Source organism: Homalodisca vitripennis, chromosome X (assembly GCF_021130785.1).
Source record: "Homalodisca vitripennis isolate AUS2020 chromosome X, UT_GWSS_2.1, whole genome shotgun sequence".
NCBI lineage: Eukaryota > Metazoa > Arthropoda > Insecta > Hemiptera > Cicadellidae > Homalodisca > Homalodisca vitripennis.
Window position 1 is genome coordinate 18,248,614 of NC_060215.1, and position 19,602 is coordinate 18,268,215.

Consider the following 19,602-nt stretch of genomic DNA (forward strand, 5'->3'; position numbering starts at 1 on the left):
TTGTACTTAAGCATGATTTTAATGTACCAGGAAGGATCATACGAGCCTACATGTTGTACAGTATTTTAGGAACACGTTTCATTTTTCGCATTTTTATAAATATTCAGAATTATTTTTTTACATTTCAAAATGAATGGTTTGGTTTCTCATTTGTCAGTCCCAGCGTTGTTTTAAAATCGCCATCCCAATCAATACTACTTATCTATTCAATCAAATATTCCTAACAAAATTGACGCAGTCAAGGTAAGCCAACTTTAAGAAGTAGTCAGAATTTCGTTCAAGAATAGAATTTTCGTTGGTAATAGTAACCAAAATTTTTGTAAGTGATTTGTAATTCATCCTCAAATTTGAAACAACAGCTTATAACCAAGTTTCAATTAAATATACGATTAAATATGTAGTATTTATTATCCAATTGTACATTTACATGCCCTCACTATGGTGGAGCATTGCAATGAGGGGTGAGAGACCAGAAAACAATATTCAAAAGTTGACTTTATACTAAATACGGTTTTATAATACTCGGGATTATGTAACATGGAGAACAAAATCGTTTGGTAAAACATTTTCTAGTGTATAATTGTTTTACTTAGAATTTGTCAACAGTCTACTGTGCGTCGAGCCACGCCCTCCGCTTATCGCCATGCGGCAGGAAGAAGGATGATGTCATTCGCCGAATGCATGTGCTGAGAATGTGCTGATGGTGCGGCCCCGCCCAAAGGCGCACACTTTTCCTGCAAAACAGATAACAGTGTCGAGTATGATGAAGCAAACATGATACAATATGACAGCTGGACGAAGCTTGACCTCCATCTTGTTTCTACATCATCAGCTCTTCTTAGCACTAGGGCGTTTTTATAATTTATAATTTCTTTAGAGTACAAGGACGTAGCCAGCGAGGGGGTCCAAGGGGTCTGGACCCCCGAATCTTTTATTTGGTTTAAAATAATGTTTTAGCAAACGATCATTGTAATGTAAATAATTCGGTATTACTGACATGTAGTTGTGAAAAGTCGTTCTCAACATTGAAAAGGGCCAAACATTTTTATTGAACAAAGTGAGGAATGAGCGGTTGACTGCACTTGCCTTACTTTCTGCCCACTACGGGAAGATATCTGTCGTCTTGACCCCCCTCCCACCACCACCAATATTTTCCTGGTTGCGTTCTTGATGAGAGAGAGTATTATGTGAAGCGCGTTTTATTAAAATGCCATGGCTTATAGATATACTGGTTGAATTTAATTAAGTCATTATGTAGGTAGTTTTTTGGCTGGACAAAAGGGTTCAGGAAAATACTGATAATGGTCTTGTTTTTGTTTAGAGTGGGCAAGAGGTTTAGAAATCTGGCATTTCTTAAAACTATCGTCTCTCCTTTAGACAAATGAACAAACATATTTTTCGAACATTGCTATATACAATACTAATTTATCTGTGTCAATCTCTTTGAAAATATAAACAATAGTCTACTAATTAGCCGTCGCTCGACGCAAATTGAGCGGTAGAAGTTTGATAAACTTTGTCTTAGGTTTATAATTGGGAATAAATAGTCTTCAGGTTAATTAAAGGAAGTGCTATGATTGATACCTAGGTAGTTCACCTCAACACTTTTATAACTATAACATGTTAGACGCTAAACTTTCCTACTTGTACAGTAAAACTAATTATGAAAATTAAACATCATTGGTTTTTGTGTCCTATACAAAAGCGTGTAGACAATTAATTCATGTTTCTTCTCAAATATATGGTTCAGGAACTTTAGTATGCTCGTTTTTCCCAGTTTAAAATAGAATAGTTACCATTTTAGGATAAAAGACGTTTGTATTACTTCCACAAAACAAATTTAATTTCAACTGTTTTTATTAACTGATAATGCCTTAGCCGTCGAAGGGCTTTTGAAATTTAATTTGATGTGGAAGTAATCAACATTTTTGTTATATGAAACCACACGATTTCCATCAAGAATAACTTTTATTAGTTTGTCTCACTGGAATACAGATATAACAGAATCAATGAACAAAATTACTAAACATATGACGAGTGAATGAAAACGCTCTGCTACCATATTTTATTCATTTTGTTAAGCATAATTTGCAGGAACAGCGTAACATAACATCTAGTTCTTGGTTAATCCAAACAGTTATTGTTTATTTAATTAAAATAGTTAATGCAATCTCCATTATGATCTTATAATTCAGTTTAACTTTCGAAAATTATTAAACCAAGGTGCTGTTTGTTTTCCTATCTGCAATTTCAATCTTGGCTTAATCTGTCTCTTCTATTTTACCTGAGAACACGCAACGAGGTACAAATCCCATTATACGTGTTATGATCAAAGTCTTTTCTCCAATTATATTTTGTGACATTTTAATTGGACGATGGATTTGTGGAAGATGAATCAATTTGTAGTTACAATGTTTACTGGTCTAAGAGCAGTGATTAGGTTTAGTTCCCCTTACGTTTCTTATTTACAATTTTGAACTACCCCAGTTTAAACTACTGTATTACTTTAACTCGTTCAGTTCAATGGGCTGTCAAGACGTGAGAATCTTTACATGGCGATTCTAATCAGTTCGCTTTTTTCCTTCACATAGAAAATACTTACATCTCGGGAAAAGTTCACATCATCGTTCGGCCAATAATAGGTTATTTATTTTTTTTATTTTCACCACTAAAATCAGTATGGTGACAAACTCGCGTTTCGTACGAGTGTAATGACGCATTCTTCAGGTTACATTTTGATGATTTTGTTTTAATAGATTATAAATATTGAAACATGATATAGCCTTATTCTGTCCGTCCTCATGGGCCACTGGCCTGTGCAAGGATCTTATCAAACAGAATAAGGGGAGAGTCGATACAGTACGAGGTTGATTGTACTGATAAAAAGTGCAACGGTCACAGACAGGATTTGAACCTGCGCTATCTCTAACTCAGACCCAAAGTCCAACGATTTAGACCGCTCGGCCATCGGCACTCCCAACTGGGAATTGACTATGTGTGTGTTATAGGTGTTTTTGTTACATGTTTGCCTATACCCAAGTGATCAGACCCGTACTTAGACCGGGTTTTTTGGACAATTTTACCGGGGCCCCGCCACACGTCTATTTGAAGGGTCAGCCTAGATCTAATAACTGTAACGTTATCATCGGCTACATTTGTAACATCATTCATTAACATTTGAAAGAAACTGTGACCATTACGTTTAAAATAAAAATCTTATTTTTGATATATAACAATCTCGATTGTGTTTATTTATATCGTGCATTCAAGCGGAAAAGTCAATAATAGTTCTTGTGATAAATACCTCAACACTGCTTCCGGTCTGATAATAAAAATAAAAATTAGAACTTTTCATGATATTTTTCACAGATATTAATATCTAAAAATAATTTTAATGGGGCAAATAATAGATTAATCATTATATAAATTTTTGGAGTTCACTAAATTAATTAAAAACAACGCTTAATTTGATGGTCCGAACGGCTTAAATGGTCCGATTAATAAGATTTTTCCATAGTTATTTTTTGGAACATATATTGAATCTTACTATCATTAACGAAATAGTTGATTTTATCATTAATGAGATAACGATGGGGGAGGGGCGAAGCGGTGCGGAGGGGGCGCTGTGGTGGGACATGACGGGGCCCGGCCAAAGCTTAGTACGGCCCTGCAAGTGATTAAAGAGTACGCACATTTACACATTTATCTATATACATTAAATTCAAATACCATTGACTGACTCATCATGAAATATCCGACACTGCAGAACGAATTTATGTGGAACATGTATACATGTTCGCTTTACCTTTTAGGTTATTTGCTATGAAACGGATTTGGAAATTTCAGTCTTACCGTGGGAATCTGCTCAAAACAGAGATACGTTGTAAACAAATGTTATCACTTTCAGAATAGTTATAACATTAACATTACTATTTGGGTCATATATAACTCCTATATACATACGCCCAAGACGAGGTTTTATCACGTTATCATAACCAGTCGCAAGAACCCATAGATCACCACGGTATAACTCACGTTATATTTGTATACATTGGATACCGGGTTTTTGATTAAATTAACAGTTAACATCAAGTATTTAGATTTAGAGTTCTAATTTTCTTTTTTTTTAGTTTTATTTTATTACGTTTTAAGTAATAATTATTCCTTTGGATGGTAAAGATATTAAATTTAATAATCATAAAGAATTTTCTTCAAAACTTCAGCTGTTATATTTTTTAATTTCGTTCGGCGAGGTGAATAAAAAGTATAATATACTCAGTAGAATGTAGAATCTAGTGCCTAGAGTTATAAATAACTATTTGTGATATGAATTAACATGAGCTAACTAGTAGTAACTTATCCAGTCCACTGCGTAGTGTTTACAATAGAGTAAATCCTTAATTACTATAACATACTTTTGCAATATCCACGAACAAGTGGATACCAAATTAACGGTTTCTGAAAATCCTAAAGCTAGAAAGTCTTGGACTGTAAGCACTTTTATGTGTAGGGACGTTATTTGACAATTATTTATTACACTATTGTGCTTAGAGAAATGAATATTTAATAAGCAGTAATACGTATTGTACTCAATTTTAGTTTCCGACACATGAATCACCCAATTTGGAATATTTGTCTTAAATGGACTTTTGTAAGTAGGTTTAACAGAAGTCTATCTTTTGCGAACAATCTTATTACGGGACTTTTTGGAAGACACTTGTATTTTCGTCGATGAGGTTAATTTCAGTTCCGAAACCGCGATATACTGTAATATAACAGATGTTTAATAAACTTAAAAATAAAACTGTTACGAAAATAATACTTACTGGATGGGTCCATCAGCCAGTCTCAACCAAAATAAAGTTTCAAGATGGTGGTCATCGACGTTTACGTAACATTTTTATCTCAACTATTGCATAAAGTAGACCTGTAATGGAACTTTTTTATACAATGTAATAATTTAAAAACAACTTTTACACTTGTGCACTTTTAAGGTTTTGAGATGGAGGCCGTTTAAAGTTTCAAAAGCAAATAGTTGTATCTTAACTATTGCACATTGCACAGAAAAAACGGATATGTGTTTTGAAATGTTAAATTCAGTTAAATCTATCTCCTCAAATCTAGGAGTATAGTTTTATAGGCCTATTTTAATGATATGAATTTTCTTAAACAGTTACCACAAGAGTTATTGGGAATGTATGGTACTCCTTGAATTGAATCATCTTACTTAAGAAACAAGTATTAATACATTTTGGTAAATATTAAGTTATTCCTATCATTCTTCAACCGCTTTTAATACGGTTAAAATATTTTACATGTTTTATTAAAGTTTGTATCGACTTGAACTATTTCTCCGTTATTATATAGGTAGCAAATTAGAGTTATCTCTCTCCCCCTCCCACCACTCTCTCTCTCTCTCTCCCTCTCTCCCTCTCTCTCTCTCTCTCTCTCTCTCTCCTCTCTCTCTCTCTCCTCTCTCTCTCTCTCTCTCTGTCTCTCTGTCTCTCTGTCTCTCTCTCCTTTGGAGAGTTCTAGCAGTAACCAGGAGAGTAGTATCGGCGGCATCATCGATCGTGATAACCTCAAGGAGGTGACCTATGATCTTCAACCAATTTCTTACAATTTCGAAAGACCGACTTCAGTGTGGCACACTGCCCACTACCACTTATAGATTAAATAAAAAAATAAAATAATTGTTTGCTTGTCACTTCTGCTGCTGGTGAAGCAGAAAACTGTCAACATTGCCCTTTGCAATAAACATTAGACTAGACTGGTCTCATAATACCAGTAGATTTGTACAACGATAAACCCCATAAGTACAATGATAAACTTCAAACTCTTTTACGTTCTTGATCATGGTTTCAAGTTTTGAGAAATGTCTCATTAAAAAACATGTGGCTATTACACATTCGAACGCTTTATTAGTTTTTTCGACTCTGTAATGTTTTTTAAGGAAATATATCACAATCCTTTCTGTACTTCGTAATTTAAATATTAAAAAAGTGCAGATTTTAAAAGTAAAATTAAAATAATTTTATATACGTATTGATTTCATCTTTAAAATTAGACATCTCTCAAAATTTCACGACCAAAAATAAGGGCTTAAAAGCGTTAGAAGTTTAACGTCGTTCTCATCGGGTAAAATTCAAGATTTCACTAGAGTTATCTTCAGCAGCCTATAGCCTACCATTCTTAGCAAGAGAAACAGTAATGTATTCCTTGAGTTGATTGTTAAACCCTTGTTTATGCAAAATTTACTGCCATAACACAGATTGAGGACTCGCACATGAGCTCCTCATTAATATGGCAAAAACCACGACAGCCTGAAGTCGACACAACCTGGTTTTTGTTGAAATCGATATAGAAATTCCCGCGGGATAGATCAAGTTAACCACGCTTGTTTTAGTTTAGGTTGGAATGGAAGAATATCAAAAGGGTTAAAAATATCACACGATACTTTTTTCACACAATATTTTTCATAGATTAACAGCCTTAAAGCAGACTGTCAGCTATATAAATAATAGCTATATCACCGTCAATAAATTCATGCGCGTATGTAAGGAAAGAGGCTTTTCGAATGTTTGAAAGACACGCGTTAAAATTGCACCCAGTTTTTTGTAAGTTAGAACAAAATTTATGAGGCTTTGAAGCTCAAAATTTTCCCAAGGGAACATCCCCGAGTCCCTGTTTTTAAGGTAAACCATCCAGTGTGTCAACACTTCACCCCCCCCTCCCCTCACCATAAATAATTGTCTATACACGTCATTGAGACAACCGGATGGATACTAACAATCACTACTTTCTATACAGGTACATAGTAGGTATAGATATGGTTAGCCAGTGCTGATGTAACTTTTATTTATGTGTCTGATTTTTGGTTTTAAGTATCTCAAGTTAAGACAAATTCCCTCCAAAACCAGCGCGGCTGTAGATAGATAATTTTTAGAGGGGGGAGGGGAACTTTGACCGATTTCGAGAAAAACCAAGTTATGTGCTTATATGATGCAAATTAGTTCACGGCTGTTGGAATTTGAGGTCTATGTTATACAGAAGAACTACAGAGAACGCCAACTAAATACTACCTGTTTCATTTAAGGACACTGTGGAATATTGGTAGAAATAACGCATTAATTCGTTAACAATTTTATTTTTGTATTTTTTACATTTTTATTATTTTTTGTATTTTTTACATTTTTATTATTTTTTGTGCTTTTATACATTTTATATATATTTTTTTGTATTTTTATAAATTTTTATTCATATTCATTTCATTAGTTCTTTTGATCCTTTAAGTATTGATTTCTTGTAATTTTCCCACAGACCGACACTTCAACTATTACTGCATTAATATTGGAAATATTTTTACTAAAAAGCTCAACATTTTCAATACAAGTATTACACACATTATTTCTTATGTAACAGAATTTAACAATATCAAAAGTATCAATATTATTAACAGTATTAGAGAATGAAAACGTAACAAACATTTAGTAATTAGTACATAAAAACAATCGGAATCAAGCTACTTGATATAAACAACTTTGGTTAATTTTTAACATAAATAAAACTTTGGTGCATTTTTATTTTTAATAAAAGAGAGAAAGTGATCTAAGTAATCTTCAATATGCACCCAGTATACTCTAAAGAACACATTTAAAACCCTCTAAAAGGGCATGCAACCGCAACACGCCTGGCAGAGAGTATTGGCACAAGAAGGAGTAGGAGGGCGCTCTGGTTCAGGTTCAGCGCTTTTTTCGTCCTCTTCCTTAGGGGCTGGAGAGAGCTCTGCGACTTCTTCATCTTTAATTAACACTTGCAAGTCGATCACACAAGACTCAGAGTCCACAGACTCGGCAATGCTATCGTATACTGAAACTTCGTCTTCTTCCTTAGCCACCTGCTTAGTTTCCTCGATCACGTGAGACTGTAACAAGCAATCAAAAAGTAAGTAAAACACGAAAACGAAAAGTTATATAAAAACTTGGTATTTTTTTAAAACGTTACTGGCAGAAATAACGTTCACGAAGTGCAAGAACACACTGACAACACACGCAATGGGCTATGAAGGAAGTAAGGTAACAGAACAAATGGTAGTAAGAGTCTTCTCTGGGATCAAAAAGTGGAGTCTCTTGTGCTTTTCAACCAAATCGAAACTTTGAAAACTGTGAGACTTGTTCTACGATTACAAGCAAATGATTATGCAAGATCGTTACAAGTGCAATATTTTCGTGCTTGAATTTTTAGGATTATGTGAAAAAATCTGTCATTGTATTGCCAGTTTAACTTGCACTGTGCGGTGTTGTCTCGTGAGAACGAGGATTTTGCGTCCAAACAAGCAGGCGCCAGCCGCGGCAAACTAACAAAACCTGCTCAATAAAATCCGTGATGAAAATATAACGTTTTAATAGTGGTTTACAAAACAACACGCTAATACGCGCAACATAACGGCTTTAAGAGTGCTATGACGTGAAAAATTCCTAATATTTTATACCGCCCGGTCAAGAATAAAATGTTAAACTATAATTTAATAACAACTTTTTTATATACACTATAACATTATTTAATTTAATATTAAAAAACAGGACATTTGTAACAGCATATAAATTTGTTCTTTATTTAAAGTTTGTTTTTGACAATGGGCAGAATAACAAGATTTTGGTTATTTGCCACCGTTATATGTTTTTTTGTTCTCTTAGGACAAGAAGCTTATAAATTGCACTTAGTCCTGTAAGAACCTTTGCGCTGCTTCCGGAGTGACAGGATATTCAGGATAGGTAAGGTTAGGGAGTAGGGGCCGCCTCCTATAGAGATCCATGAGGAAGAATTAGGGACACTACATCTCAAAGTCATCCCGGAAGAAGGGGAGGTCAGCTCTGAACCAGCCTCTCCAGTCAAAGTAGGCAGGGGGGCACACCCTTGTTGAGGTTAACAAGAACCTCTGAGGTAAGGGAACAAACCCCACCAACTCCAACAGTCATCCTCCACAGTAGACTAAACCTATCGAATTGCCCATGAACCCCAGAATCTGAACATTTGCGGTTAGTGATGTGCCGCTACTGGACATCCATAAGGTTGCCCAGATTGAAGTGGCACATTGGTTTTTGCTGTGCCCAGTGGTGGATTCAACTGGTAGGTATAAACCAGCCAGAAGTGATCCCTGCTGGGTACGTTATATGTTACAAAAGGTATAACACAAAGTTTCGAGGATTGGGATCTATCCTCTTCGTCAGGTGGGGGAAGTATTAGTACATACAAAAATAAAGAACCGAAAGAAGAAAAGAAGGGAAAGAAAAGGGTTCAAATATACTCAAAATCTACTTGGAGTCTAGTCTAGGTGTTGTCACTGCAGAGAATGCAAGTCCTGAGTACAAGTCAGGAGTACGAGAATCACAATGACACATTACACCGGCACGGATGAAAGTGGGATACTGTCCGAATCGGATCAAATCCTCGAAACGTTATGTTATACCTTTTGTAAAATAATACAAATTTGGTTTTAACTGGATCACATGTCTTCGAGCTATGAGTTTTCAAGGATGCAGTTCGGTTGAAAAGCGCAAGAAACCAGTAACCCTACGTTTCTCGTTACCAAGTACATAAAAATTGGAATTTATTGTTTTCTTTATACATATCAACTCTTGTTAATGCATTTCTACTTCTTAGTTTGTAGTTAACTTTCAACCTTGGGTATCTAAACGTTTTTATCCGAGAGATGGTGATTTTCTTATGTTAAGTCAAGAGGGAAAAGAAGATCAAGTCATAAAAAGAAGCTTGAAAGTCACCCTTACACCTGGATGTTAGTTACATGAAAGACTTTTTCGGAGTACGGGTTCTTAATATTAACATGAAGAGGAGTAATTGCAAAAATAAAGATTTATCCCTCCAAGTACGTGAACCGGGTACCAAATAATTTCTGGGAAAACTTTCGAAAACTTCCGTTTTAGTCACCTCTGAGAGTAGCATCTATCTCCGTAAAAAATAGTATCTATTTTTAAAATACGGATTCTCTTACATTTAAATTAAATGGGGGTTGCTCTCTGTCTCTGAAGGACCTCCAAAATCAGAGGTTACCTTTCCAGGAAAATCTTTCCGTTCTAGCTAAATCCGAGGACTGGAAAGAACGGCTGGAGGAAGGGCATACTAGCTAATATTTGCTAAGTAAGGTTGATGTTATTTATCGAGAGTATGGATAAACATCGGTATGTACGTTGACCTGTTATGACGTTTAACGTAGCTGATATTATAGCACTAGCTCTCGCCTGGAAGTTATTTTACTGTCTATATTTCTTATTTTTGATTAGAAAATAATGAAAATGTAGTTAAATGTAAGTTACTATTATCACAAGCAAGGCTTACGATAAATCAATGACGTAGCCAGCGAGGGAGTCTAAAGGGGTCCAGACACCCCCTCAAATTTTTAAATGTATTACATTATTTTTGTAGTACTCGATCATTATTATTGAAATTATTCATTAATACTGCCATGTACTGCCGAAGCTCGTTCTTATCAATGAAACGGGTCAATAATGTTTTAAGGAACAAAATGAGCGGTTGACTGCACTTGCCTTACTTTATGTAAACCACGGGAGAATATCAGTTTATTCAGAGCAAGTACTAGAAATTATGGGTTAGAAAACGAGAAGAATTTTAATTTTGTAAAAACTATTTTACATATAATCATTTCTCAATGTGAATTTGTATACTATGTAGTGTGGTTTGTAGACAATAAAATTATCTTTTTTATTTACGTTATTAAATAAGTCCAATTGATTTCAATTATTAATCCCACAAAGCCTATTAAAGCAGTGCCTCCACAATTATTAACACCAATCGTCAATACAACATACTCAAAATTCTTTATAAAAAATTCACTATTTTGCTTCTTAAAGTTTTAAAGTTTCAAAAATTTGAATATTTCCTGGGGAACCCCAGAATTTCGTCTTGACCCCCCCCCATAAACATTTTCTCTGGTCTTTAATTTAGCCTCATAAAAACAATGTTAAACTTCAAACACTTTGACGATCCTATTTTTCATAGAACTATGGGAAATATAATTATGGAAAATGCCTAATTTTAAAGATACAATTAATAAGTATCCTAATTGTTATTTTCAACATTTTTATCGGTTTTCCATTAAAAAAAGTCGTGAGATTGGATGCATTATATCTTTAAAATGAGACATCAAATATAATTACAACACGGTCAAACTTAAGGGCGTACAAGTGTTTAAAATTTTAAATTACTCTTATGGGGTAAAAATCAAGGTTATGGGGGAAGTCAAGGATTAGGGTATGGTTTGGATATAGATGGTATATGGATTGGAGCCAAATCGTCTTGGAGGTTGAATATTAGTCACAGCATTACACACACAGAATCGTGAAGCTGGCTGGATTCAAACACAGTGGGTTCTGTTTTCTGGTGTGACACAAACTAAATGTCCTTGGTAAGTAGGATTGGTTACCGATACATAAAATGAAATCTGTGTATCTAATTCGGTAAGTGCAAATTTAATTATGCAATAGTGAGCGAACGAGAGGTCTGCAAAAAATGGAAAGTAATTTAAAAAGAAAAAGTATGCATCTGTTTATGTCGTATAGTGTCAAAAACAACTGATTAGAGCGAATCCAGAGCTGGTTTTAAATTAATTGGAAAAATAATAACCACACCGGAATGTGCATTTTATCACATATTTTGTTTTTGTAAAAATGGAAGTGATCAAATTAAAAAGTGATAATAAAGTTTAAATAAGAATGAATTTAACGAACATATAGACGATTTTAAACTTAATAATACTGTATGTTAGGTCAAGTTAGTGAGCATAGATACAGTAATTGCTATTTCTCACGTAACCAGCTATTTTTCTAAATACTGATTAGGCTAATGCTGGAAAGCTGCCACACAGGCATATTGTTGCTCGTAATGAGAACACATATTTACAGAGTGATTGTGTTGCTGTATGTAATTTGCCAGCTGAAAGTTTTGAAGGTGATATTATAAATGTGTTTTCTAAAGTGCATAGTAGATTAATTTGAATTAACATATTTAGTTAATATCCATGAAGGATATTGAAACAAGTTTATTTAGCCCTTTAAAAAAGTATATAACAAACCGCTTAAACAGTCGATGCAAATTTTTAAGGAGAGACCGATTAAGCATTACTCCGCCCGTCCTCATGGGCCACTGGCCTGTGCGAGGATCGTATCAAACAGATAAGGTGGAGAGTCGATACAGTACAAGATTGATGGTACTGATAAAAAAGTGTAACAGTCACAGACAGGATTTGAACCTGCGCTATCTCCAATTCAGATCCTAAGCCCGAAACCTTAGACCGCTCTGCCATCAGCACTCCCAAACAGAGAACACATAAAAATAATTATTTATGTATAAAATAATCATTGGGGACGTGCAAGTTTAAATATACAATTTAAGATATGGTAACTCGTAAGACTAATAATTTATTCAGTACAAATACCAGAAGGTCTAGCGGCTATAACCCGTATAAGCCAATAGTGTTTATAAGAGATAGTTAGTCAGGTAAGTAATATGTACATCATACCTCTTTCATGTTAGATGTGGTGCATATGACACGAGCAGTAACGTTGTGTGCGCTGATGGACTGTCGCCTGGCAATTTTGAACACCTTCGGTATTTCATGTTGATCAACCACTACTGGAGTCAAAATAGCGGGTTTCTGAGATTCAGCGTTGGAGCGATTCATTTTTCCGTGAACTCAAACTGAGATAGTCGACTTTTCTTGCTATCCTCTTCCAAGTCTGGATTGACGTTTCCGCTGATCGCCTTGTTAGGATCGTAAGCGAATCAAATCTGCAGCAAAGGACATGCAAATAGTTTATAATTAGGAAAACAAGGATATTTCATCCAAGAGGCAATACTAAAGACAAAACAGGTATCATTGCTGAAACCTGTAAATCAAACTGAAATATATTCCTGCAGAAATACTTTTGAAAACACTTATATCAGAGCAACAATAAAAGTGATGGCATTAAAAAACAGAACCATGACACAACAATATTCAAAATAAGTTTATGATCGATATTGCGCAAACCTTTTCAGCAATGCAAGTCCGGTTAATTTTGAAAATTATGTTTTTAGTATTAGTTAATTCTTTAAAATTAGATGAAACATTGTTTTGTTTTCAGATGTATATTTAGGGCCACGTACAGCTATACTTTACACTTTACGTTTTTTGGGCCCTTAAGTTAATTCAACCTAATTACAATTGAAAACGCGTAAATCATTTGGGAGATTCATAAATTTGTATATACAGAATTTTTCCAGATTTATAGACATTAAGTTTAAATGTAGGTAGTTCTACCCTATTAGATCAAAATACTGATTGAAATTGCTCTCAGAACATATTGAAAATTTTCAAAATTTGAACTAACGATTCTTATACATATTGTAAAACCACAAAAATGGCCATTCAAAAGTATTGCGTAATGTTCCAAATATAATAACAACATAAATATAATATAATAACAACAATATATAATAACAATAAAAACATAAATATTGCTGCAGTGCTTTAACAGCTGTTTAGAGATACATTGTACACAAAACACTTGTCTGGCTTAAATTAGGAAATTTAAACTCCTTAACGTTCTCTTTGACGGCCAGCATACAGTAAAAACCTTTATGACTCACGTTAGGTAACAACCTCTTCGTTCATAGGCAGGTTCAGTACCGTAGCTAGGAGGAGGACAGGGAGGCCCTACCCTCCCCCAATTATTAATAAAAGGTCAGGAATACATATTTCTTGTAAGCAGTTTCAGTGGTTAAGTAACCTTAAACTGTTCTATGAAGACAGATAATCACAATGCAGTATTGAATCTGAGTACTTAATGTGGAGGGGAAAATGGTATGATGTACAGAACAATGATAAACCAAAACAAATTATGGCCATCTTGGACAGTGCGATCAAATATTATACCCTAACGTAAACTAATGGTTGTTGGTTCTCACAACTTTGACAGTATCTACAGCTGAAGTTGAGAGATAATTTTCGTCACTGAAGAGGAAAAAAACGCAACTTTGAAATTCCATAGAAATGATCGACTTACGGGGTTAGCGCTACTGTCGGTGCATTACCCAGTTCCCATAACAGCAGACGAGGTATTTCACAAAACAGCAAAATCAGGGGTGAGAATAATGTTTTTGTTAAATGAAATCAGAAGTTTATTTGTTTATTTCATATGTTTCAACAAACTTTACATTTTAATTTGAAAAACGTGTTTTTAATGTTTTTTTATTCATTACTATATTTGAATTAATAAGGGGTTTCATACAATAAATGTTTGCCTTAAAATAGTGTTTAGCCATAATATTTATTCAACTTTCTGAGGGAACATGCCCGGACCTTTTTCTGATGGTTATAACACCCCCTACTGTTGTTATTGGTCCTCCACGAAATAATTTCTAGGCTACGCCATTACTCAAGCTATACATTATTGCTCAGGTCAAGACAAACATATTTCACCATATGAACATGGGTCTCTGATTCTTAGTTTCCCATCTGTCAGTCTGTATGCGTTAAAAAAATTAATATCTTAAAACTAATAATGTCAATCATATTAAATTTGGTTCAAATGGTTCTAAAAGAATAGCCAACAATACAAAAAATGAATAACGGCAGCTTTCAATGTGGGCCATGTCCTATCACAGAAGATCTGATTTAACTCAATGATTTATTATTCGATTTAAATAATTTTGGTGATATTAGATTTGTGATAATATCCTCTAAAAACTATTAATTTAAAAGTTTTTATGGCCGCTATTTTGAAAATACTACAGATAATTTCATGATGTGTTTTTCAGTAATCGGCCTTGTCATCATGGACATTTCAGCTACATTTTGTATAATTTAATTTATTGGTTTTCGAAATGTCAATTTTTTAATAAAAACACATACAGACAGGCATATGGGAAACTAAGCACCAGAGATCCATGTTCATATGGTGAAATATGTTTATATTGACTTGAGCAATAACGTGGTATACCTTTGTCCAGAGAGTTACGGGACACTCTGTATAGTAATTAATGAATTGATTTGTTCTCCTCAGAGATATTAATACTTTTTTAAACTTGAAAGTAAGTAAACAACAAACGGACAGACCATATCATATATTCTAAATGTTACAAGTTAGCGTTATTAGACTGATCTCGATCTTTCTAAAAGTGTATCGTCGAAACAGGGCCGTCGGATTAGGTATTGGGATGGGGCCCGCCCTGGGCCCTACCAAAATATCCGAGAAACCCGAGACTACGGCCCTGTTTGTACCTAGCGATAATTTGTGGATTTTCAAGAAATAATTTTACATTAACACAATCGTAAATTGTTCTACAATATTATAATTAGAGTCTATATTTTTCAGATTGGATCTGGGAAAGATGTATTATTTTTAAAATTATTTAAAATTTAATTTTGCACAAAATATTTGTCATAACCTATTTTGCGTATAATGTGAAAGTTTTAACCTGTATGCGAACAACTCGCACACATTCATCAAATATGCTACCGTTATTTATCATTAAGTTGAATAATGGGATAAATGCTAAATTTATTACAACCAAAAATCGGTTTAATATGTCATATTTACTATGTATATTATTTGGACTGAGTTTAGAATGAAAGCTAAAAATAACTTGACTTAGTAATGTAATATGGTTACTAAGAATATTAAAATTAGAGTAACTTACTACAAATTCATGTTTACCAAAAACAAAATTTATTACATTTTTTTTATTTTGTATATACTCAATAATTGGTAAACAAACTATAAGTTGTTTTTGGGTCTAAAATAAAAAGTTTTATTCAAATTGGACTTCAATTAAAATTACAATTAAATAATTAAATTTAGACTTCAAAACAGTTGCGTGTGGCGATTATACATGAAAATAGTCAAACAAACTATATTATGTTGCAGCAATAAAAACTGCTTTACTAAGGTAGCATTATAGAAAATATTTATTAGATTGAATCTGGTATCATTGGAAAATAAAATGTCATATTTATTGTATTATGTTTCATAGCATAATATTATATTATACATAATATTAGCATAAATTATGCAGAACATTTATTATACTCTACGCTTGAGTTTTACCAAGAAAAATATTTAGTATGTTACAAAAACTTTGACTTTTAATCTATTCAAAACATTTTTTTAAGCAACTTAATCTATGATTGGTCTAACCTTAAGTTTAGTTCAAATAAGACCTCATTTTAAATTTCAGAAAAATATTATAAAATGTTGTTACGATTTGGTTGCGACTAACTGTTACTTTTTATGAAATGGTAATGTTGTCATTAATTTTTCAAAAATTAGAAATTTCTTTACTGTGTTATAATCACTGTCTATAATGTTTAGATTAAATGTAAAATAAGATAAAAAATAACTTCTCATTAATGTTACAAAGTAATGAAGTCATTAAGAATAATACAATATGCCTACTTCAAATCCATGCTTAACATGTACCAAAATTTATTACAAACTATTTATTTTTGTACACAAAATAATTCTTATAACAACTATAAGCTGCATTGGGTCTAAACTGAAAGTTTTATTCAAATTAGACTTCATTTAAAGTTACAATAAAATATTTAAAATTTAGACCTCGAAATGGTTGCGAGTAGCCATTGCACGAGAAACTAGTAATTACAATAGTAGTTAAATATTTGCCCTAACATAGGAAGATGAGGTATTAAGGTATACAAACAAAACAAGGTTAAATAGTAAGACTACATATATTTTGTAATATTAATTCAATAAAATTGTAGTTCTGTAAGAGATAAATCAGTGTACAATAAATACATTGTTTATGTTATTAACGAAATCAATAAAACTAAGAACATTATGTCGCAGCAATACAAATTATTTTGCTAAGGTAGCATTAGAGTCTATATTGAATGGATTGAATCTGGGATCATAGCAAAATAAAATGCCATATTATTTAAATGTGTATGATAGTCTACATAGAGAATTTAACTTATTGTAGTCTATGCTTCATTTTGGCCAAGAAAAATATTTAGTATACCTATTATAAAAACTGTTATTATTAATTTTCACAAAACAATTTTTAAAGCAACTTAATATATCATTGGTCTAATCTAAAGTCTGGTTCAAATAATGCCTCATTTAAAATTTCAGTAAAATATTTTAAATTGACTTACGATTTACTAGCGAGTAACTGATAGTTTTTATGAAGTTGGTTACATTGTCATTACATTTTTTAAAATTAGAAATTTGTTTACTTTGTTATAATCACTACCTGTATTGTTTAGATTAAATATAAAATAAAAATAAAAGTAACTTTTCTTATTAATATTTTAAAATAATAAGTCACTAAGAAGAGTACACTTAGCCTACTAAAAGTCCATGTTTAATGTAAACAAAAATTTATTATATAAATGTTTATTTTTGCAAACAAAATAATTGTTCAAACAAATTAATATAAGCTGTGTTGGGTCTAAACTGAACAGTTTTGTTTAAGTTGGACTACATTTAAAGTTACAATTAAATATTTTAACTTAGCCTTCGAAACAGTTGGGAGTAGGCCTACCAATTGCAGGAGTAACTGGGAGTTTCAATAATAGTTAAATCTTTGCCGTAACACGCAAAGATGAGGTATTAAGGTATACAAAAAAATCAAGGTCAAACGGTAAATACTAATATATTTTGTAATATTTATTTCAGAAAAACTGTAGTTCTGTAGGAGTGAAACCAGTATGCAACGAACACATAGCCTATGTTAGTAACGAAAACAATAAAGCAATCTATATATATTATCTCGCAGCAATACAAATTCCTTTGCCAACGTAGCATTGATTGGATAAGTCGATATTGATTGAATTGAATTTAGGATAAACAGTATTAGTAAATCATATTTGATTGGAGAATGATTCCAGCTAAAACGAAAGTAATCTATCTCAACTATTCATATTAAATTGGTGATAAGTACCAAGTAAAATGTCATGGGCGTAGGCTATATATTACAGAGTCTTACATGAAAATAAATATGTTGGAGATGTGACCACTGATCTTCAAAAAGCTTAAATAATAGTCTATTATAATAGTTAAAACTCTGTATAGGTTAATTATAAATCACAAAGATGTTTCGTGTAACGCAAAACCAAATATTTGGAAAATTAATGGAACGCAAATGATCGATATTTGGACCAGCGGATAATAAGGTATATTTTTGAGTGACCGACTATAGGAAAATGGGCTCTACAGCTTCAGAGTTTTCTATTGACTAAGGAACGTTGTAGAAACGTTCATGTTTAAACCTGAACAAGTGCTATTTCAATATTATTCTATTTAAAGAGGTGGAAATTTCAACCGAAGATCTTTTAAGCATGTTGCTTTTATTGAGATATAGTATTTCGCTAATAACTTTTTAATTTGGAAGATAAAAGTTAATTATGTATAACAGACATATTTTGTATTAGTTTATGCGTAAGTTGTCTACCTTTTAACATTTTTTACAGTTCAACATTAAAAGCGGTTACCAATAATTTTAGTTACAGTTCAGAAGTATACTTGAATATTTATTACAATTTTCACGCGGAATCAACGGAGAGGCATATTATACACAGACGACGATTGTAAGAGGTTTTTTGAATGTGAGGAGGATGCATTTTATTTTTTATATTAGCTTACAGGCTAATAAATTTCACTTACAATTATTTAAAAGAACAAAAATTTAACCCAATGAAATACTTGAACCTTCCAGAAGAGCCTGGCCGAAGAGTTTGTAGGAAAATTTTCCCAGTCGAATTATAGCCTAAAAGTGCCTTCTTCTAAAAAAATATAAAGAACAGTGGAAGTAGGCTAATAACCGGGTATCGCTGGTGTGTATTGTTGGCACGTACGTCCCACACCTACATGAAATCGCCGTTGCAATCGATTAGTACTTAACTTAAGTCTAAGAGGAGCCAAACTGAATGCCAAAAGCGAAAAACTGCTTCTTTTTGGATTGTTTTGTACCATTCCACAAGAATGTGTGATTTTGCAATCCATATGCATTATTATTGAACAAATCCAAGTTTTATTTTCATGACAGCAGTCACATATTTTAATTAATTTAAAAAGTGCTAATATTCTTAATTTCAAATATTGTAGAGTTGATTAAAATCTTATATCTTGGCTCAATTTAGAACAAAACAAGTTATTTATGTGAGCACAGAAATTTTGCTATTTATGTTGTTGTCAGGAAAATAACGGTTAGGCTAATTGAAAAAAGTAAAGTTTAACCTTATAATATTAGACCTATTGTTATAAAAATAATTACCCTTAATTTACACTTTTTATTTTGTAGCCTAACCATATATTATTAGCCTATAAGGCTCTTATTATTTCTCAATTAGGCCTATGTATTTGATATATTCCATGGATGTGCTGGTTTGCTTTAATATGCAGATAAAGAAATCATTGAGCACAAATAACACCTTTTTAAACAATACTTTTCGTCAATAAAAGTGGTTGGTATTCAAACGAATAGAAACATAGGTAAATAGACAGCAAGGACGTAGCAAGCGAAGGGGTCAAGGGGTCTGGACCCCCTAAATTTTCAAGGTTTAAA

At 32.9% G+C, this 19,602-nt stretch overlaps 1 protein-coding gene across 1 annotated transcript in view; it reads right to left on the bottom strand.

The window, feature by feature from the left end:
- Positions 1-7,214: 7,214 nt before the first annotated feature.
- LOC124368483 overlaps positions 7,215-19,602 on the bottom strand; it is a 35,228-nt gene continuing 22,840 nt past the window's right edge. The window contains exons 2-3 of the mRNA XM_046825730.1: positions 12,557-12,825; positions 7,215-7,924 (exon numbers count right to left, since the gene is read on the bottom strand). Coding sequence (XP_046681686.1) covers positions 7,664-7,924; positions 12,557-12,718 — 423 coding nt within the window. The 5' untranslated portion in view covers positions 12,719-12,825 and the 3' untranslated portion in view covers positions 7,215-7,663. The remainder of the gene's footprint in view (positions 7,925-12,556; positions 12,826-19,602) is intronic.